At 39.2% G+C, this 23,415-nt stretch overlaps 1 protein-coding gene and 1 long non-coding RNA gene across 2 annotated transcripts in view; one reads left to right on the top strand and one right to left on the bottom strand.

Moving 5' to 3' along the window:
- M1AP (meiosis 1 associated protein) overlaps positions 1–23,415 on the top strand; it is a 57,107-nt gene that overhangs the window by 14,736 nt on the left and 18,956 nt on the right. Inside the window, exons 4-6 of the mRNA XM_037064925.1 lie at positions 14,022–14,195; positions 18,009–18,171; positions 19,351–19,492. Of these exons, the coding sequence (XP_036920820.1) occupies positions 14,022–14,195; positions 18,009–18,171; positions 19,351–19,492 (479 nt within the window). The remainder of the gene's footprint in view (positions 1–14,021; positions 14,196–18,008; positions 18,172–19,350; positions 19,493–23,415) is intronic.
- Positions 14,838–23,096, bottom strand: LOC119000112 (uncharacterized). The gene is made up of 3 exons (XR_005069247.1): positions 22,823–23,096; positions 16,586–16,672; positions 14,838–15,368 (listed from the first exon to the last, which is right to left on the bottom strand). It is a non-coding gene; the product is annotated as an uncharacterized LOC119000112 (long non-coding RNA).

Genomic DNA, 23,415 nt, shown 5'->3' with positions numbered 1-23,415 from the left:
GTTAAATCCCCGGTTTGAGCACATATGTGAGGCAACTGATCAATGTTTCTCTCTCACATCAATGTTTCTTTGCCTCTCCCTAAAATCAATTTTTTTAATTTTTTTATTCTATTATGTTTTGTTTCATCTTGGTGTCCTTATCAAAAGACTAGCAGCATTAGCTTCTCTCATTCTCAGAGGGTTGCATGCTCCAGAATTAGGTTGCCTAAGTCTAAATTTCAGTTCTATCACATACTAACTATATGACTTTGGGCAAGATACTTAGCCTGTCTAACCCTAGTTATTAATTCTTACCCTATACAGTTGTGGTGGTGATTAAATGAGATCATATAGGTTAATTACTTAGTACATAATAAGTTCTCAGTAACAGTTAGCTGTTCTTGTTATTAATATTTTTTTAAGTGTTTGGCCCTGGCCAGTGATTAAAGCATTGTCCCATACAGCAAAAGATTGGGAGTTCAATTTTCAGTCAGGGCCCATGCTTAGGTTGTGGGTTTGATCTTCAAGTCAGGGCATGTATGAGAGGCAACCAATGTTTCTCTCTCACATCTATGTTTCTCTCTCTCCCTTCCTCTCTCTCTAAAATCAATAAACATATTTTTTAAATTTAAAAATAATTTAAAATGTTTTTGTATATAGGTGGTTTGATATTTCTGAAAAAAATTTAATGGGCAGGTCCCAAGTGGACTGTGAGCCACCTGAGGATGTGACTATGTCTTAAATATCTTTATATCACCAGTATATATCACTCTGTCTGGCACATAGTTGACTCTCAATAAATGTTCAATAAATAAGTGAATGAATGGGAAAAAATCAAATGATTTGGGAGAGGCCATGGTCAACCTGTCTGACACCAACTCAGATAGTTACAGACATATCCCAATCACCCATAGCTTTCCTTCATAGTCCATGAACATCATGAATTGATTCAAACACTTCTTGAATTCATTTACATATAATTTTTAAAACTCTGATAATCATGATCATCAGTTAAATAAAAATTGTCTGTACTCCACTTTTCAAAGAAAGAAACATGTTACAAGGAAGTGTTGATATTGCAGATTAGTGTAAAATGTAACTATAAGGCCCTGGCATCATCCCAGTTGGTTAAAGCATCATCCCGATATGCCAAGATTGCAGGTTCATTCCTTGGCCAGGCACATACAGGAAGCAACCAATGAATGCATAAATAAGTGGAACAACAAAAATCGATGGTTTTTCTTCTCTCTTTCCCTTCCCCCCCCCTCTCTCTCTAAAATCAATTTTTTTAAAAAGTAACTATGAGTCCTGGCTGGTATAGCTCAGTGGATTGAGTGCAGGCCTATGAACCAGATGATTGCGATTCGATTCCCAGTCAGGGCGCACGCCTGGGTTGCAGGCTAGTTCCCAGCAGGGGATGTATGAGAGGCAACCATACATTGATGTTTCTCTCCCTCTCTCCTTCCCTTCCCCTCTAGAGATAAATAAATAAATAATCTTTAAGAAAATAAAAATTAAAAAAGTAACTATTGAGACTATGTCCTTTGATAGGTCTAAAGTCTGTCTTCTTTAGTACAGCCCTGTATAGTGAGAACTAATCATTACAAAGATGACTTGGAGACTCTAAAAGATCCAAGAAAAAGTGAACTTAGAAATTAAGAAAGTCGACTCACATTTTAGAAAGTTATTTAATAAATCTAAAATGAAAAGGTTAACTTTAAATCACATTTATATCAGTTAGGGTTTTCTATAAGTTTTCAGCTTGTATAGCCTGTTATATGTTTTCTTCTAACTGTATGTTAAATAGCACCTTCATCTGTTCCTGCTTGGTCTAACTTCTTAATTTTTTCTTTACTTTAAAATTTAACTGAAAGAACCTGCCTAGTGCTCTTTTTTCTGGTTAGTTTAATTTGTTATTACAAGCTATACAGATTTAAACACTACAGGAACATAATGTAAACAGTTTGAAATGATCCAAAATTCTATCCTCCAGAGATAAACACCATCAGCAGTATAGGACATTCTCCTGAATTGCTCTCCCTACATATGCATGTATATGGACATACAGGTAACATGATTATTGTTATTGATATTACCTACTTTTATAAAAAGAGAACTATACAGTACTCACTGCACTGTATTTTTGTTTTTCATTTAACTGTTTATCCAATATTTTTTCCATATAGAGATCTAACCCATCCCTTCTAATAGCTTTGAGATATTCCAATGTGTAAATTCATCACCATTTATTTAACCATCCAGTTGTATTTTTACATTTTACTGAAGAACAGTGTGACCTTGAACAAGTTGCTTAAACTCTTTATTCCACAATTTTCTCATTTACAAACTAGGGTGAATAACAGTAGCTACTTCATAGGGGGTTTTTTTTAAGATTTTATTTCTTTATTTTTAGAGAGAGAGGAAGGGAGGATGAAAGAGAGGGAGAGAAACAACATTGTGCAGTTGCCTCTCTTGCACCCCCTACTGGGGACTGGCCCACAACCCAGGCATGTGCCCTAACTGAGAATTGAACCAGTGACCCCTTGGTTCTCAGGCCAGTATTCAATCCACTGAGCGACACCAGCCAGGGCACTTCATAGGGTTTTTACGAGGATTAAATGCAACTTGTGTGTAAAGCACCTAGAACAGTGCTTGGACATATGAGTAAGTAAATGTTATCTGTTGATAGTAGTAATAGTAGTAGCTTTTTACATATGTCTTTTTAACCAAGAAAATCTCAGGCTCTAATAATTTTTTATTGAAAAGAAAATCTGATCATAAAATAAATTTTTAATAAAAAATCATTCTCACTACCCCATTACACTGATTTTAATTCTGTACGTTGTCTCTCAGTTCTCCACAATCATGTTTAGGTTACATATTATAATTCATGTATATAATTTTTTTGTTTTATAACAAAAAATAACATAACATAATTTTTCTATAATTTTTGTTATTTATCTATTTTGGGGTTTTTGTACTTAATTGAGGACTAGGAAATATTGGTCTAAGAAATAAAAATATGTACACATATACCTCTCACAGGGGAAGCTTGGATGCCTTCCTTGTCTTTCTATGCCCTCTTTACATATAAGCCAACCCTACACCTTAGGGCAAATCCTTAATGCCGGATCCTGATTGTAAGTTTGGTATCTAGAGGGGGCTGCCCATTCCAGCAGCCAAAGTTAACCCCATAGAAGAGCCATCAATCAAGGGAATAATGCTGCTAGTTGGTTCCATTTTTAAATAGTTTCTGAGCCTCAAGGAAAAGATATGCGAAATAAAAAACACAGTCTCTTAACATACTCTAATATCTGTATATAGATTGTAATAATAGCAACATTTTATTGCTCATTTACTGTTCAAATACTTTCCACTCCAGATAGTTTCCACATATTCTCTTATTTAATCTTCATGTATCTAGATGAAGAAAGTAAGGCATAATGTCTTGTCCAAATTAAATCTCCCAAGGTCATAATTCTCAGTTAAATGATAGAACAGAGATTCAAATCTAAGCTCCCTGGCTCCAAAGCTCACACACTCTACACTGCCTCAGTTGAAAAGAGCAACAGAGATAACCAACAATTCAAAAGTTGGTTCTTTGAAAAAAACTGATATATAGAAAATCCTTTGGTAAATCCAATGAAGGAAAAAGAAGAGAAAAGGCACAAGAAACTATGTTCAGGTTGGGAAAGGGGAACATAAGTACAGATAAAATTAAGAATTTAAACATTTAGACAAAAATAGGTACATTCTATTAAAAAATAACAAATTTGACTCAGAAATTAAAAATCTGAGTTGTTCCCATAATATACCAAACCTAGATGTATAGTCAAGTTCTACTAGAATTCCAAATAGTACATCACTCCAATCTTATACAAAGTGTTTTGGAAATTAAAAAATAAGGAAGGAAGGAAGGAAGGAAGACTTTTCAAGTAGAAAACCAGACAAGGATAATGTAAGAAAAGAAAATGGCAGGCCAATCCACTCATAAAAATCGTTAAAACAATCTTAAATTATCCAGTCATATGTAGAAAGAGAATGCGGTGCTAAGTAGGATTTACCCTAGGAATGCAAAGTGATTTAGCAATAGAGATGTATAAATATAATTAATAACATTAACAGATTAAGAGGTAAAAGACATGTTGTCTTATTGATTAAAATACAATAAGATTCATTCACTATTTAAGAGGAAAAAAACTCTTAGTAAACTAGGAATAGAAAGTAACTCCCTTAACTTGGCAAAGTGTGTTTACAAAAAAAATCTACAGTAAATACAATCTTAATGGTGAATTATAAAAAAAATATTGCCTTCAAAGAATTCAAGGATAAGACCCAGCTGGTGTGGCTCAGTGGTTGAATGCCTGCCTGTGAATCAGAGGGTCACTGGTTCAATTCCCAGTCAGGTCACAGGTCCCCAGGACGGGGTGCACAAGAGGCAAACACACATTGATGTTTTTTTCCCTCTCTCCCCTCCCCTCTCTAAAAAATAAAAAAATAAAATATCTTTTTAAAAGATCAGAAATAAGATACGATGCCTCATCACCATTTTCATTCAACATGGTTGTCCTAGTCTAGTAAGATTTTTTTTTAAGTAGTAAAAGGTATAAAAATTGTAAAGAAAGGAACAAAAGTAACATTATTTGAAACTTATTTGATTGACTACATTAATCACTAAAAGATCCTATGAAAAAATTGTTACAATTAGTAAGAGTTTAACAAGGTAGCTCGATATAAGATCAATATTTAAAAATTAATAGCATTTCTATAATTAGAAACAAGCTCTGAGAAAATTTAATTTAAAGAAATACCTTTTACCATAATAAAAAAGTAAAAAATTAGAAATAAATCTTAACAAACGACATACAGAATATTTATTGGGAAATTGATGCCCCTTAAGGAAGACATAATTATAAGCGAAGCAGTTTAATGGATATAAATTATATATATATGGCTAAGATATATATTAAGGCTAAAGGTTTGCCTTACCAGGTATTAAGATGATTAATTGTAAGGCTATTCTAACTAAGATGCTGTCAGACTGAAAGAAGAATAGACGAACTGTCCAGTCTAGAACAGATGAGCAAGCCCAGAAACAGACAGCATGCTATAAAAACTGGCATGTGGCTAGGCTGGTATGGCAGAGCAGTGGGAAAAGGATAGATATATTCCATTCAAAGGACATATATTGTCGTTAAATCATACTGGAAATATCAGTATCCCATATGGGAAAAGTGAAATTTGATCCTACCACACATCATTCATAATAATATCTAGATATTATTATCTAGGTTTTAGATAGGTCGGAGGCTTATATGTGGAAGGGAAACCTTTAGAACTTTTATAAGAAAATAAAGAATAAGAATTTTATCACCAGAGGTAGGAAGGAGGATGAAGGATTTTCTAAATGAGGCACAAAGTTTGCTAACCACAAAATAAAAGATTGATAAGTCTGACTACTTTAAAATTAAGAATTTCTCTTCCTCAAAAGACATCTCGAAGAGAGTGAAACAGCGAATCATAACTATATTCCCAACTCATGTGATCAGTAAAGAACTGGTATACAGAATAAAGAATGCCTGAAATTCAATTTTTTTAAAAAATACTCTCTAATTTTGAGATGAGCTAAATATCTGAACAGGCATTTCACAGAAGAGAAAATCTAAGTGGCAAATAAACATAAGAAACATTCTCACCCTCATTAATAACTAGGGATATACAAATTAAAACAATGATATACCATTTTATGCCACCTAGATTGCAAAAAAATTAATGTCTCAATAATATTGACAACAACAAAGCAACAAAAATTCTTTTACACTGATCAGAAGAATGTAAATTGGTACACAACTTGTCATTTTGTTGTAATAACATTCACAATACTCTTGTCCTAGTAATTGTATTCTTAAAGGACTGTCACCAGAAAGACTTTTACAATATACACCTGGAGACAAGAATGTGACCATCTTGTCTCCAGGTGTATCTTGTAAATCTTGAATATTGACATATTCAAAAAGCCAGAATTAGAAACAACTCGAATGTCCATTCAATGAGGGGTGTGAATAACTATTACAAAGTATATTCACAACGTGAAATATTATACAGTTACAAAAATGAATGAACCACAACTACACACAATAGTATGAATGAAACTTAACACTGAGAAAAAAGCAGATAACCAAAGATATACATTAACAATATAGCACCTCTTCATAAAGCGCAAGCAAAACTAAAATAATGAAGTACTTGTTTAAAATAATAAAACAACTTTTGAAAGAAAAGGAATGATAAAAAACTGTGTGTGGCAAGGTTTCCCTTGGAGAAGATCAGGGAAAAGCATACAGATATCTTGCTAATATTGATGACGCTCTACATCTTCAGTTGAATAAAGGAATCATGGGTGTTCACAATGCTGCTGTGCTGCTTAGCTTACATGTATGTTACATGCATTGATTTGCATGTGATAAGATTTTATAATAGCTTTCTAAAGACTGGCTAGGTAATAAATATGCCAAAACTAAAAAGGCCACTGTGATCAATGCACTTTAGCATCCAGAGGGCATCTGTCCAGGTTGACAGCAGTCTGTACTCATTGGGTGTGTAAGTCTTTTCAGCCAGTTACAAATCAACCTAATGTTGCCGTCAACCAGCCTACGTCTCTCAGCCTTGTACACAAGGATATCAGGTTCCCTTCTTAAGTGCTCACAAACCATCTGTTTAATATTTTCTCTGAAACTTTGCCACAGATCGATGTCAAGCTCTTCTGGAAAGGTATTTTATCCATATGTGTTCTTAGGAAACACCAAATGTTACCAACCCAAACATAGAAGACAGAGATTCGTTGCTTCCTGAAGGATTCCAGGGGGAAAGGGAGGTAGCCCTCTTCAATGCTTCATGCTTCAGTGCACTTGGCTGATTCCACATTTTTCCCCTTTTAGTGTCTTAGAAAATAGACTGGAAAATACAGCTGTATCTTGAGTTTGTCTTTGATAACTGTATTAAAGTCATTTCCCTGTGGCATTAGAACTAAATTACAACCACTGGTGTATTTATTACCTAAAGATTTTTAACACAGAGAGACATTTATTTCATTAAGAGAAGACTGGTCTCAGAAAAAAGCAACCCTTCCCTTTTTAAAATTGAATTAAAGAATTCTTTAGAGCTCAATGGAAAATATAAAATTATCTGAAAAGTGAAATTTTTAAAAATTTCCCTCACCAACTTTATCAAAAAATAACTTACATACTGTACACTGCCTTCATGCAAAGTGTACAATTCAATGAGTTTTGACAGTTGACTGTGCCCATAAATCATCACCACAACCAAGATATTTTTTTATCACCCCTAAAAGATTCTTTTTGCCTTTTACACTCACTTCATCCCTGCCTCAGACCCTGGTGTATACCACTGATCTGCTTTTCGTCTGTAGATTAGTTTGCATTTTATGTAACAACTCATTGAATTATACAGTCTATTCTTCTTTTCTGTCTGATTTTTTCCATTCAATTTTTGAGATCCATCCATGTTGTTTATATCAGTAGTTAGTGTCTTTTTATGGCTGAGTATCATTATATTGTATGAATTTGTCCCATCCTGTTTAACCATTCTCCTGTTAATGGAAATTTCAGATGTTTGTTTCCAATTTTTGCCTTTTGTGACTAAAGCTGCTAGAAATACTTACACACATCTTTGGAGACATATGTTTTTATTTCTTTTAGGTCTTACTGTGTTTATGGTTCATCCTTTCCCATTCATTTATTTTCAGCCCATTTGATCTTTATACTCAAAGATTATCTCTCATAGACAGCATATAATTGAGTCTGCTTTTATCTGTTCTGTTAATCTCTTCCTCTTTTTGGAGTGTATAGTCCATTCACATTTATCATAACTGTTGATATGCTTGAATTTAGGTCTACCATTTTATTTTTTGTTTATCTTCTCTGGTTTTTGTTCATATTTTCCCTGCTTCCCTGCTTTCTTTCAGGTGATGAAATATTTTTGGAATTCTATTTTAATTTATCTGTTTTCATTTAGCTATATTTCCTGGCATTATTTTTAGTGGCTTCTCTAGGAATTATGTTATATATTCTTAACTTTTCACAGTCTACTTAGAGTGCAAACAGTTCCACTTTGCATAAAATGTTGAAGACTCAGGATTACAATACTTCACATAAGTAGGGATTAAAATAGAGTTTTTAACTTTTTGCAGCTTACTTAGAATTAATATAGTACCATTTCATGTCAGATATGAAAACATTACAACTATCTAGGTCCACTTATCCCCTACATACATACATACATACATACACACACATGTCCTTATTCTGCTTTATTTTTCTTCATAGTATCTATCATTATCTGCAATTATTTTCTGTTTTGTTTGTTTATTGTCTGTTCTCTCACTGGAATGTAAGCCACAAAAACAAAGAATTTGCCACTTTCATTGTTGACACCAATCAGTGCTTGGCTCATAGAAGACACTACATAAATAATTACTTATGACAAATTAAGTGAAAGAATAAATGAATGAGTAAAGAGTATTCTCTTTGAGTTCTAGGAAATTCATTTTCTCTATTTCATACTCTTCTGGTGATGTCTTAACCCCTCTTGTAGACTAAGGCCAGAGAAGATGGTCACCACTTGGGAGCCCTGTACTTACTTCTTGGCAAAGTCCACACTGCCGTAACCACCACTGTCCCTGCCACCTCCTTTTCCGAGAATCCGAGAATCACCTCCACAAATGAGGCAAACGAAAAGCAAGCTGGTCTGCCGCCAAAGTTGTGAACTGTTGGAAGCTATCCTCATGCCACTGCTGATTTAAGGACTGGTTAAATGGCTCTGCGTGAGCTGTTCCTGAGCAAGCTCTGTCTGCTCTGATTACTTAACCCGGTTGGTAACATCCGAGAGCTACTCCTACATTCCAAGAGTAGACAACACTGATTACGAACTGACGCAGGGAGGCTAAGATCCCGTAATTTCATAGTTTCTGAGGTTACAGGGCTCTTTTGAGAATTGTATAAAAGCTAAGAACCTATCCCCTTCCACCACCCCACCAAAATATATCTATACACATGCAGATGAAATCGTATACCATTTCAGGTGGTTCTAAGAATCCCTGAAGCCCATCCACGATGCCCAAGAATAGGCTAGATGAGGATCATTTGGAAAGAAACAGAGCTAGCCAATCGAACAGGCCAGGGCCTCTGTCAGACTGTAGAGGATGTGCAGGACTGGCCGGGAGCCCCATTTTCTGGACCTCTTCTTCAGATATTCCATGTCAAGAGAAAAATACAGCCATTATATATGCATATGCGTGTACTAAAACATTAAATTCTCCCATTAAAAATTTACACATTTCCATTTTGTAACCCTGATTTTAGGCTGACCTCTGAGAAGGACTGCTTTAGGCATTACCTCATTTTCAATGATCAGGCATTCTTAGTCTTTCACATGAGTGCAGCCCTTCCAGAAAAGCTCAAAATGAACTCTTGCTCTGCAAAACAAGTCAGAGAGATAAATTAAAGAACCGTATGATTTCACTCATATGTGATACATAAAACTGAAAGCAACAGATGAACAAATAATGCAAACAAACAAACTCATGGACACAGACAACAGTGTGGTGGTTACCAGACAGGGGGGAGGGAAGGTAGAAAAGGGTAAAGGGGCCAAATATATGATGACAGGAGACCTGGCTTTGGGGAGTAAACACACAATGCAGCACACAAATGATGTGCTATAGAATTGTACACTTGAAAGCTATATAATTTTACTAACCAATGTCACCTCAATAAATTTAATTTTTAAATATTTTTTATGAAAAGGAACCTATAGCCCTGACTGGTGTGGCTCAGTTGGTTGGGCACCATCCCCCAACCAAGATGTTGCTGGTTTGATTCCCAGTCAGGACACCTGCCTGGGTTGTGGCCTGGTCCCTGGCTGGGATGTGTGAGAGGCACCCAAGCGATGTTTCTCTCCCTCTTTCTCCTTCCATTCCCCTCTCTCTAAAAATAAATAATTTTTTAAAAGAAGCTATAGTAAACCAAAAACAAGAAATCTTGTTTCCTGATGAAGATTTAAAATATGATTCTTTAAGAAACAGTTTAAATGTTTAAAGATAAGGTTGTGGAAATCTCCCAGAAAGTATAAAATTGGAGGCAGGTGCGGGCAGGAGGGAGGGTGGCAAGGGCGGGGGGGGGGGGGGGGGGGGGGTGGGGGGGGANGGGGGGGAGCTTAGTGAGGAATCTAACTGCTTGTGACCACAAGGGGGCAGGATAAATCCAAAAAACTGAATGTGAGTGCTGGCTGCTGTGTAGGCTGCCGTGAATTAGGCCTTCCTGGCTTGTCTTAACTACACACTGCCGGCTAGCTGCACCCTCACTCTGGTAACATTTTTATTTCATACCTTCAATCGGACCTAGCTCATTCAATGTCCTGTGCCCTGCTCGCCAGTCAACTTGGGAGCTGCTCTTCAACATCTGAGAAGTGAGAAGCCTCCTCCCTGTTTCCCAGGTTTAGCACATGTAGGTGTATTGTACTTGGGAGGAACTCAGTGCCAAGTGTTGGTGGTCTTATGTATGTTGGCGCTGGGGATGAAATAATCACCAAGGGAGTTGACAGGGGGGAAAGTTTTAAAAAGGAAAGCACATTCTTGTCCTGCAAAAGCAATTAATTTTGTTGATCAGAGTGAAAAATAAAATACCATTTGTTGAAACTACTTCATGTCATTCATAGATAATCATCTCACTTCTTATGCCTCACCATAACTGAAATAGGCTGCACTATCCCCACTTTGCCCAAAGTAACACAGCTGACAATGTCCAAGTCACGATTCAAACCCTGGTCTTTCCACTATATCCAGCCATGTTTCAAAAACTCACAGAAAGAGAATAAAACCCTTCAGGGGAAACCAAATAACAAGTATAATTTGTTCTGACCAAATGAAGCCCACAGATACCCAGGGGGTGCTGATTAAAACTGAAAAAAAGAGAGTATAATTAAGCATAGCTTCCTGGACAAAGTCAGCTCTGAGTTGAATTCTGGGGGAGGTGCAGGCTAGAGATTGATAGAGTAATAAAAGCACTAAGGAAGGAAGGAAGTCATGTGGTAAGGAGACTAACTTAGTTGAAACAGAAGAGTTACAGGAAAAAGTAATGAGAGCCATGGAGGAGGGACCAATTGTTTAATTTATTGTTTAACTCCACGGGCCTTTGCTGAGCTCCAGCTCCATGCACACTACCTGTGGGGGATGGGAGCAGTCCGATGAGCAGTCACAGAAAAAGGGAAGGGTGGCGTGTTGGAGAAATAACCAGTATAACCGGTTGTATAGGATGAGTGAGGGGAGAAAAGATGATAGCGGGAAGGCAGCACGTGCTCTTAAGCAAAGGTGGGATCTGATGAAACCATACTTTAGAACATTTATTTGGTCATAGTAGTACATTAAGTACTGGAGAAGGAATGGAGTCTGAATGGAGGTCACCACTCTGATCCAGGCACAAGGAAAGGAGTGCCTGAACCACTGACAGAGAACATGAAAAAGATGTTTTCCCTTCCACCCGTTCCGCTTTACACGTTAGTTGTTAGCTTGGACAAAGCAACTGTCCCTGGGAAGCTGCTGAGTCCCTTCTGAGCCTACAAAACTGCAGAATCGAACCTGAAGCACAGTGTCTTGGTGGGAATTACATGAGAGCTTTTTCAGAGAAAGAAGCTCTGGTCTGTGGCTCTCCCAGGATCCTGTAGGTTGAGAACTTGGGAAGAACTTCGGGAACGTTGATGGGGTGGGTATCTGCAGAGAACACTGGAATTGTCCCTTATGGACGTGCCATGTGTCATTCAGGCTTGGTTCTTTGCAGGACCAGAAGGTTACTTTGTCAGCACCCTCTCTGCAATAGGCTCACCTTGTCAAACTGAAGTCCAAAGTAAAAGCCAGCCTATTTTAGAGGGAGAATCATTACCACCATCATCACCCAGACCTGACGAGCACATCCTGCCTTTGGGGTGCATCATCAGGCCAGCACGCCCCCTCCCCTGGGATAATTTAGTGTTGTCTCCTTATACCACCTATGGGAATAGTTTCTACCCTTCTGTCCTTTCCCTGGGGAGGAAAAATGAAACACTTATTTCTCTTCTCCAAAACTCTGTTGTTTGAGCAGTATTATCCTTGCTGCTCAGTTCCATTTGTGTAGCGCTGCGTCTGCCTCTGTACACTTTAATAATTATTTTGCCTCCCTGATGAGGATCTGTTCAGTCATTTCCATGTCATTCAAGGTGAAGTCCAGGCTCAGAAAGGTAAATTATTTCTTGTTTTGCCTGTGACAAAATAAGATTCACATTATTTAAAAGAACCTTTCTCTTTACTTATGAGGGACATTTCTTTGCCAATGACTTCATATTTATCACTGTAGTTTTCTAAAACGTAATGGAGCAGGTGAGAGTTTAAGGAAGCGAGGTCAAGAATAATGTTCCTTTGTAACTGTAATAAATATTTCTTTTTAAAATATATATAATATCACTTTATAAATGCCAAAAGAGTGCAAAGTATCACATATCTCTGTAACCTATACGGTATTTAATCTTCTACATAATACATAATATTACTGCTTAAAGAAATGAATAAAATAACTAATTAGCTAATGAATCCTCACAACTCTTCACAGAAGGTGGTAGAGTTTCTCTCACACATTTCACAGGAGAAATGCATTTGGTGCCCCTTCTCAGCCAGAGTTAGCCATTGAGTACCATGTGGAGTCATCTAAGTCTCCCCTGTGCGGGCACCAGCATGCTGGACTGAAGCCCTTTGTTTCCGTGTGGAGAGTCTGCCACCTCGGCATACTTGTCCTCAGGAATGTCGTTCCAGAAATAAACCAGCCTTCTCCCTGGGGCCCATGAGTCACACACAGAAGTTAATTCATTGGAGCAACTGGCTTTTCTTAGGCCCTTTGTAAAAGTGTTTCAGAGAGCCCCTCATGGTCAGGCAAAAAAAAAAGTGGGTTCCTCTTCAGGTTCTTTCCAGCTCTTGCGTCATTTCCCCTCTCTGCTTCCTTCACCACCACAAACTTGGCTTTTCCTGACAACCTTTACCTGCAGACCTAGACCCCAGGTCCTGAGCTAGTGTTGCCTGAAGCAGGAAGTAGACTAGCAAAGCCTCCTCACCCACCCACCCAGCTCCATTCATTCATATTTGGAATCAAATTACACTACACGTGTCATTCCTGTCTTCTTGTCTGCTAAACACACTTTGGAGACTTGGCATGCTGAAGACAATCTCGTGTAATCTGTGTCAGAAGGTAGAGCCTGGGAATTTGTCTTTATTTTTCTCTTCACCTTTTTGTATTTTATTTTTTATAACAGAAGTACCAATTGAATACATTTTCACTGTGAAACAACAATGTAGAGCTGAAGTTCCCCTGGTTAACTAAGTATTTAACTTGCATTGCTGTGTTATCTTACTGCTGTTTTGTATTCTAGAATGCTTTTTAAGTATAAGAAATACATGATAACAATAAAATTTAAAAGGTATAGAAATAGGAGTGGTAAAAATGGACTGTATCTCAGAACTGCCCCATCTCTACTCCTGTCCACTGCTAACAGTTTGGTGACAGCCTCCCAGACCTTTGTGAGATACATTTGCATACATTCATATGTACTTAGGCCAATAGTTTCATTTTTATATAAATGGGTTCATACTACATATCTGTTCCACGACTTTATTTACTTACTATCTCATACCTTTCCATGTCAGTACATTTACCTTTACTTTGTTAATAGCTACATAGTACTCCACAGCTTGATTGTGCCATAATTTATTTAAGCATTCCCATATAGGTGAGCATTTGCATTGCTTCCCGTTTGGGGTTTTGATTACGATAATGCTGCACTGAACAAACTTCTTTGCCTGTGTCTCTTTGTGTACTATCCAAGAATGTCTATAAGCTAGATGTCTAGAGATATCTAGCATTGACAGGTCAAAATTTAAGATTTCATAATTTTCAAATTTTACAATTAAAGAATTAAAAACTTTCCTCTTCCCCTTTCTTCTACAGAGAGTTCTTTCCTGGGGACTGACATTGACCTTCAGACTATAGACAATGATGTTGTCAGCATGGAGATGTTCTTCAAAGCCTGGCTACATAACAGTGGAACAGACCGAGAACATGTTCACCTTCTTCTTCCTTCACAGTCTTTCAGCAAGATTTCCAGAGCCACAGATAATCCAAGTAACACTCCTAAAAAAGCATGTTATGTAGGCTATCATAATCGTAGTCTAGGATTAGAGCTCCAGATTGGCGAGTCACCAGAACACAGAGCACTGGAGGTTTAAGAATTAGAGGAGGATTGGGTGAAGTTGTTCAGCATCAGCAGAAGGAGAAATAAAAGAATTTCTAAAGAGTGACCAGTTAGAAAACTGAATGTAATTAATCCCAGACAGCAAGGGACAACTAGTTTAGAGGCAAAAACTTAGACACCTCAATATTAGGGCAGCAGCTACACTGCAAAAGAACACAGTGAGTTATATATTTTTCTCCAGTTTTTAATTTTTAATGCAGTAGATACCAATGACATTATAATTTGAAGCATGCTGGCACCTCAACAATATCAACGGGGCCTATGAGTAGAGGAAAAAAAGCAAGACTAAACCAAAATTAAATAAAGGTCTTCTGGATAGTGAGACATCAAATTGAGAGTAGCAAGGAGTAAAGCAACTACCAAGGCAGGCCCCAAAGAGGATATTTAGAGACCCAAGACCATGTCCATAAAGCACGTTCTGGCAATTATGAAAACCAAGGGATTGATCCAGTGTTTTAGACATGCGAGCATGGCCTTGGATATTGTTCTGTCTGGTAGTGATATTCATTCCAGATCCCACTAGTCTCCATCCCCTTTGAAGACTGGTTCAGGACCCAGGGTGACAAAGGCCTGCAAATGGTCCCATCAGTACAGTCAGCCACATAGAGTTTGGAAAAGCTGACTCCTCAGGGCCTGGCTCCAAAGGAAAAGGGCCAAGGTGTGGCTTTGGGAGTTGGCATTCACTCAGAAAAATGATTATAAACTCCCGGTCCCAAAGGGAAAGACACCCCTTGGTTCTTTCTTTCTGGGAATAATCATTGGGTCCTTACCCTTTACCCCATTCCAACCTAGGGCCTGGAATGCCTTTGACAACTCACCTGGATTTTTTCCTGTCATTCCTTTGCATGTAAAATCTTCCCAGGACCTTGTTTCCAACACTTGTGTCTAAGAGTAACAGTACCATTTGCTTCCTGTCCCATGCTCTGGAATTCACTTCTTATCTGCTTTCCCCCAGACACTATGTCAGCTTCTTTCCTTGCATTATCCTGTTTCATCTTCACACAGCATCGTGCGGCAGGTAATGTTACAGTACGTCATTAAATCTAAGATGCAATCAATAGTAAGATATACTTTTATTTTCTGTACCACTAAGAAACAAAACACAATCAATTAAACATGACACAGTTCTTTCTTAATCACTTGGAAATATTATCTCATCCTTACTTAAAGAGGTTTTTTAGGTTGGAGTAGTGTGTAAGGGTTAAGGACATGTGTCTGGCCAGTGGTAATTATAGGACACATGTAGATATGCAAGTATGTGGAAAAATGCATCTTAGCATCAGTTAAATACAATATTATCCCTATTTTACAGATGAGAAAACTGAGACCTAGAGAAATTAAACATTTCCCCAGGGCTGTACAGAAAATTAGCAGGGGAACCAGAATTTGAAGTTGGGCAATTCCAGAGCCCACTCTTACCTTTAGGATTACAACTCTGTATTTTTTGCATTTGACTACTCTTAGCCCAGAGAACAGTCACCAAACCCAGGTCTATCTGCCTCCAAAGCTGACCCCATACCTACTATGCAACCTGCCTCATGCTGAGTAATTCTAAACAAAGACGCTAAAGATTCACTTTTCTTATTAGGAGAGCAGAGGGCCTCAACGGCCAGGAACGCTTGCAATCAGCCCTTCTTCCACTGTTGCACAGTATTTGCCCATGGTACTGTTGAGAATTTCTTGCTTTGCCCTCTCTTTCCATGGCTTTCAACACCAGGATCAGAACCCAAATGTTTATCTTCATCTGCAATCATTTTTCAGCAGTTCATGGGTCTTCATGGTGCACTGTAGAACTTAGATCTAGACTCATCAGCTCTCCTGCTGGGGAGGACTTCACTGCAGTCCATATGCTCAGACACAGTTGGAGTGAGGTCTGGGGAAATTAGACCTCCTGTAGTTATCAATTGTTTAAAAAATTGCTGCATTGCCAGATACATGGATTTCTAAAATATGGCTCATTACAATAAAAAAGTGAAACAAAACAAAACAAAAAACGCTGAGCTCTCCTACTCCAGCATCCTTTGAGGACTGCCCCTCAGGTATTCACTTTGACTTCTCTTTATAAGGTTCTCCACCCCCACATCACCAGCTTCAGTAGCTGCCTAGGGCCCTTCATCCCATCTACAGATGCTTCCCTCAGAGGCCTCCTTTTGATGGATAAAGTACACAGTCAGCTTCTGATGAGTGTCCTTTCTCATTTCTTGGGTTCAAGGTCTGCCACCTTGCTCGTCACCCAGGTTCTGGGTGGTGAGAAGCATACCTTGTTCTAGACCCAGGGTCTGCTAAAACAGCTTTCCCAGCCTTGGAGCACTGCTGACTCTACCGTGCCCATAGTTCTCAGCCCTGGCTGCAAAAAAAAAAAAAAAGAGAGTCACAAGAGGAGCTTTTCTTAAAAACCAGCATTTGGGCCTCATTCCAAGAGATACCAATTTGATCAGTGTGAAGTAAGATCCAGACATTGGTATCTTTTAAAAGTTCCCTGTGTGATTTTTAATTTAGTCGGAGTGAGGACCTCAGCCAGGTGAATACAGCTGTCTAGTCCTAAAACCCAGGGACCCAACAATGAAGTTAGACACACAGGAAGGAGGGGAAGCTGGAGCCCTAGGCAAAGTCCCTCCTATTGACTTCCTGGGCCCTGGGACATACCAGAGGCACCTCGCCCAACATCAATGTCTATGTATGATTGCTGAGCCCGAGGGCCAGCTGGACCTAACATCTATTCTGGCATCCTATTTCTTTCTACTTTTGTTTTTACCCCATGTTGCCGTTAGTTTAGTCATTTCCTAAATCACTAACACCAACCACTAACCTTCCCACAAGGATTCAACATTGGTTTATTCACTGGTTTGTTAACAGTATTCAAACCTGGTATAAATTTTATTGAAAACCTTTGTAATATCAAGCATTCAAGTTTAGTGCAAAAGAACCCTGTACATTGTGGTATGTGAATAGACTTGCTGGAGCAGAAGCTTAATAAACAAGAGTATAAAACCTTGATGAGTAACTCGTACCTAGTTGAAGCCCTCCTTAGAAATGTGGTCTGGTGCCACAGATGCTCCAGGGTCTGATGCTCCGAGACTCAGAAGGTTTTATACTTTGGTTTCTTTGGGGAATTTAAAAGTAGACTGTTTCGGGAACTTATTCCTCCTCCCCCCAAATGTCCCTACAAGAGCTCGCAGAGGGGAAGTCCTTCCGCAGAACAGTAGCTGTCAGCTGACTGCCTGACTTCTGCTTTCCTGCTCTTCTTTCGTCTGCCCTGAAGTCTTGCCAAAGCTTAGCCATTGGGAAGCAGCAGAGGCAAGATTTCCTTCTGTGGTTGCCAAAGGGCCCTACACATTGTAAGGTTAGCCACCTCTTCCACAGGGAACACATGTTCTTCTCAGACTGGATCACAAGCCAGATCTCTCACTATTGGGCAACTGTTCAGCCAGCCCAGGAGTAAAACAAGTAAAAATCATGTCAGACCCAGAAAATGTTACCTGTTATGTAGGGCAGTCCTGTAGGTGCCAGACCCACTCTGCCTCCCTAAACCCATCATGTTTTCCTCTCCCCACTTCTCCTGCCTGCTCCCAACCCTTACTTGCCTGGCAAAGGTGGAATGAGTGGCAGATGTTGTTCTGAAGCACATAGCCTGAGGTAACTTGTGACAAACATTCTTCCCCCAATGCCGTTTTTTACTGTAGTGTGCCTGAAATGTGATCTCCAAGAGCGACTTCTCAGCCCGTCTCTGCTCCCTGGCACAGCTGATGGCTCCTTGAAAATGGATGACCCCAAAGGAGACTTCAGCACACTCTACCAGATGGCTTCCCAGTCATTGGCCTCTTATTACAAGCTCCGGGTGATCAAGTAGGGTCCATGGGAAGTCCCCAACCCATGCAAACACTGATTCTACAGGTTCCATGGCTAGAAGGTCCAGGGTTAGAGGACATCCCTAAGTATCAGGCAGGCAGGAGTCTGGTCCAAAGCAGCACCTACAGGTATGGGCATGAAAGAGCATGGTCAGGCTGCTCAGCACAGGGAGACAAACAAGCAAAGGGCGGAGATGCGCCTTGGTAGGACAATGAGGGCTGAATGAGGACTGGAAATGCAGAAAGTCTCCGAATGCAGAGACTCTCTCAAGAGAGAGGCCTGGACTTCAAGGAGCAACTGGTACACAGGATCTTCCCCGACCCTCCCATTTCTCCAAGTCAGTGACTTTCAACCTTTTTATCTCATTCATTGCAAAATAAACTAAACTAAAATTCCACAGCATACCAAAAAGTAGATTTTTGGCTGATCTGACAAAAATAGGTATAATTTTGATTCATTCACACTGGACAGCTACTATTATATTAACCATCATTTTTTTATATGACAACCTAAGGGAAAAGAAGTCAGTGACCCTGACTAAATAGTCAGGTATCGTGTGTTTTAAAAATTCATAAAAATTGCAGCACACTGGTTGAAAATCTCTGCTCTAAAAACTAGAATACCTGCTTCCAGGGGAACCAACTTCAAGGTAGAATTAGCCATGATAGCAAAGGCCATTTTTAGTTCCTATCACAGTGCCCACACCCAGGTATCTGCACAAGCTTGTCCATGGGTTTCTGACCATGGATGCTGCTAGGAACCTCCTGAAATGCATCCTCTTCTTAGATGCATCCTCTGTCAACACATCAACTCAAAAGAGCCAGGAATGGGATGCAGATGGCTAGCATACAATTGTGTTATATGGTTGCTGTAGCAGGGGTATTATGAGAATGTCCCCAGGTACATCACTTGGCATAGAATGAACTCAGGAGAAAAAAAATTCATCAGAGTCTTGAGCCTTCCTGATGGCTGCTTTATTCACTGATTAACAGGCTTTGAGAATGTGCTGTGTGCCCGATACCTTGCTAGGTACTAGCCATATGAGGGTGAAGAATTCACAGTCCCTGGTCTAAAGGATTTCACAATAGGGTCTTAGACTTAACTGAATTTTACTGGATTTGGGTTGAGGTTCTGGATATCACTGAGGAGACATTCCGTGCCATTGTCTCTTCCCAGGGCTCTCAAAGCCAGTGGGATCTGCGAATCAGTGACATATGGACTCCCATTCATCCTCAGACCCACAAGCTGCTGGCAACTGGACTGGGATGAGCTGGAGACGAATCAGCAGCATTTCCATGCCTTGTGTCACAGCCTGCTGGTGAGTATCTGTGCCACGTGAGGAACAGGAAGGATGTTCAAGTACCAACCACAGAAAAGCAGTTAGCTGAATTGTGCCCTGTTTCCAAACCTGTCCCAATCCTCAAGAGGACAGGAGAAAACAGGAGGCACTCTGAAATGTAGATTAAATATGACTTACCTTTGTTGCTTCATGTTACAGAGAATAACCCTTGAATTCAACTACATACTAAACTTTAAAAGCCCCATGTTTTTACAATCATCCAATCAATGGCAGCAAGGAACTTTTCATAAGTAACTATATTTTAAAACTTATTTTCTTCCTAGCACTGTCCTGGACATTATGGTTCATTTAAATGAAGAGTACCTAGTCTGCACCAAACATGTGCTAAGCCCCAGATGTTTAATAGTTAACAAGATAGATGTTATTTTTGACCTCAAGAAACTTGCTCTCTAATGGAAGAGACAGAATTAAGTTTATATGTTACTGTGAGAAGTTTATGAAGGAAAAGGAGTAGCTGCCATAAGAAAGCCTCTCTGTGAAAGTGACATTTAAACTGAGACCTGCCGATAAACGGGGATTAGCCAGATGAAGAGTGGCAGGAAGAACACTCCAGGCACAGGACAAGGAATGCACAAAGACCCCAGAGCTAGAAAGAGCAGAGAGAATAATGAAGAATAAGGCAGCCAGCCATGGCTGGGTAGCTCAGTTGGTTAGAGCACTGTCCCAACACACCAAAGTTGCTGGTTCAATCCCTGGTCAGGGCACATGCAGAAAGTAACCAATGAATGAATAAATAAGTAGAACAATAAATCAGTATTTCTTTCTCTCCCCTCCCCCCTCTTCTCTCCCTCTCTCTAAAATCAATTTTTAAGTATATTTTATTGATTATGCTATTACAGTTGTCCCACTTTTTTCTCCCATTTATTGCCCTTCACCCTGCACCCTCCCTCCCACCAGCATTCCCCTCCCCCTTCATGTCCCTGGGCCATACACATAAGTTCTTTGGCTTCTCCATTTGCTATACCCTCCCCCTGTCTTTTTTGTACCTACAATTTATACATTTTATTTCCTGTACCTTTTCCCCCATTATCCCCCTTCCCCCTCCCCGCTGATAACCCTCCATGTGATCTCCATTTCTGTGATTCTGTTCCTGTTCTAGTTGTTTGCTAAATTTGTTTTTGTTTTTGTTTTAGGTGCAGTTGTTGATAGTTGTGAGTGTGTTGTCATTTTACTGTTCATAGTTTTGATAGTCTTTTTCTTAGATAAGTCCCTTTAACATTTCACATAATAAGGGCTTGGTGATGATGAACTCCTTTAACTTGACTTTATCTGGGAAGCACTTTATCTGTCCTTCCATTCTACATGATAGCTTTCCTAGATAGAGCAATCTTGGATGTAGGTCCTTGTTTTTCAGGACTTTGAATACTTCTTTCCAGCCTTGTCTTGCCTGTAAGATTTCTTTTGAGAAATCAATTGACAGTGTTATGGGCACTCCTTTGTAGGTAACTGTCTCCTTTTCTCTTGCTGCTTTTAAGATTCTCTCCTCTTTAATCTTGGATAATGCAATTACAGCATGCCTTGGTGTGTTCCTCCTTGGGTCCAGCTTCTTTGGGACTCTCTGAGCTTCCTGAACTTCCTGGAAGTCTATTTCTTTTGCCAGATTGGATGAGTTCTCCTTCATTATTTTTTCAAATAAGTTTTCCATTTCTTGCTCTTCCTCTTCTCCTTCTGGCACCTCTATGATTCAGATGTTGGAATGTTTAAAGTTGTCACAGAGTTTCCTACACCTCTCCTCTTTATTTTGAATTCTAGTTTCTTCATTCTGTTCTGGTTGAATGTTTATTTCTTCCTTCTGCTCTAAATCATTAATTTGAATGCTGGTTTCCTTCCTTTCACTGTTGGTTCCCTGTGCATTTTTCTTTATTTCACTTTACATAGCCTTCACTTTTCCCTCTATTTTGTGACCATAGTCCTTCTCTTTCTCCCTCCCTTCCCCTCTGTCTAAAAATAAATAACTAAAATATTTTTAAATAAAAATTAAATTGTTTTTTAAATAAATAATAAAAAGGCCATTGTGACTGAAACAAAAAGAGTGAGGGGTGGGAAGAACAAGTGAATGGGGGTCAAATCGTGCAGAGCTCTATAGACCAAATTAAGGACTTTGGACTTCAAGTACAGGAGAAAAAATCATGATAAATGAATCATCTAAGTTTTATTTTAAAATTACTTCAGCCAAAATTTGGGAAAGAATGGACAAAGGCAAGAATAGAAAGAAGAAAATGAGGGCAGGAGGGCATTTCAGTCACCTAAGAAAGAGATGATGGTGGTTTCAACTCCAGTGTTGGAAGTCAAGATGAGAGAGGTAAAAGGATTAAAGAGGTACTTTGAAAGAGACTCAGAACTTGGTGCAGGGTTGGATGTGGGGAGCAAGGAAGAGGAAAATATCAAGTAACTACCTGGTTTCTGATTTGAACAAGTGAGTGTATGCCATTTCCTGAAATGACAAAACTAAATAGCGCACACATGAAGCAGTACTGCAACACTTACAAGGCAAAATATGTAAAACAGCCACCAGAATAATCCCAGGACATATGCAGCTGCTCAGTGGATACAGAACAAAGGTTTGACCCAGCAGGACATGCCTGATCAGAACAGCACAGCAGTGCATCTCAGTCACTATCAGAAGCAGACTTCTTTTTTTCCTGTTTCAAGCCCACACTGCCTTTTGGGCCCACCCACTTAGTTCCTGTTTCCTATCTGAAGAACACCCATCTCCTGTCCTTGCTGAGCAGAGACAACAGATGTGTTCTGACTGTCAGAGCCCAACAGCGCGGTTTACTGTTTACTCCACCCAGTTCCTCAGGATCTCGGAGATGCTACATCACTCAAGAGGAATTTCTCTCAAGTGGCTTCAGTACATTCATTCTTACAGTACATGATATTTTAAACAGACATTGGCAACTTTTTTAGGACAAGTCAGGAAAAATATGAATTATTTGTTTTGAAATAATTCATTCTTGCTTGCTTTTTCATTAGCAATGAGTGATATAACTTTTAATACTGTATTACTGTGAATTGGAGTCTGGGTGTTTCACCTAGTTATTTTTATATCCCTAACTGACTTCTGAAAAAACAAGACTATTTCCAAACAGAAACTCCTCGGTCTGGGACCCTGGCAGCTCTCCCTTGAGGGCATCCAAAGTCCATTCTTTATAGTTTGCCTCAAACCTCAGCTTCTCCAGGAACCCTTTACCAATGTACCACCCCTGCAGCAATCTCTTCTAGTGTCTTTTTTTATTTTAAATAAGTTAAAAATACAGATAAGCGTAAAGTACAAAGTTTTCTTACCTCCCAGAATTGAGAGTTGTTACGTGTTGGCAGATTTGCTTTTAGCCTACATGTATGCTTTTCTGCATGTAATAAAATAGTCCCCAAGACATTTGCAGTGCCTCCGATCCCCAGTGTCGTCACATCCCAGCGCCGCCTTGTCCCCTGCAATCATCAACTACAAGTCAGCTGTGAGTCCTTTGAGTTCCTTTCTCATTTTCTGCTACTTCTTCATTTAGGTATCATGACTGCTTTTCTTTTTTTTTTTTTTTTTGTATGGAGTTCTTGGTAGTGACTCTAGGACAGTCGGTTTTCCCTGCTAGACGAGGGTCAGCCAGGGGCACTGGTCTGTGAGCCGCCAAACTTGGTGGGGAGTTAAGTATGTCTTGCTTCTCTCCTGAGTGTGTCTTGTCTGCTTACTACAGTTCATATCTTGGTCCTTGATAACAGATTTGCAGAAGAGCTCAAACAGATTTATGGTCCTGCGCCCAACAACATCTGGGCCCTGTTTGCGGGGAGCTCTGTGACTAAAACTTACAGCTTTGCTTTTGATTTTCTAATTGATCTAGTTTTCTTCTTGTTTGGCTGATAGAAGCTCAAAACCAAATATAACA

This window comes from Sturnira hondurensis, unplaced genomic scaffold (genome assembly GCF_014824575.4).
Source record: "Sturnira hondurensis isolate 20B ecotype Veracruz unplaced genomic scaffold, ASM1482457v3 Scaffold0015596, whole genome shotgun sequence".
Lineage (NCBI taxonomy): Eukaryota > Metazoa > Chordata > Mammalia > Chiroptera > Phyllostomidae > Sturnira > Sturnira hondurensis.
Note: the sequence above shows the minus strand (reverse complement) of the source record. Positions and strands in the feature narration are given on the sequence as shown.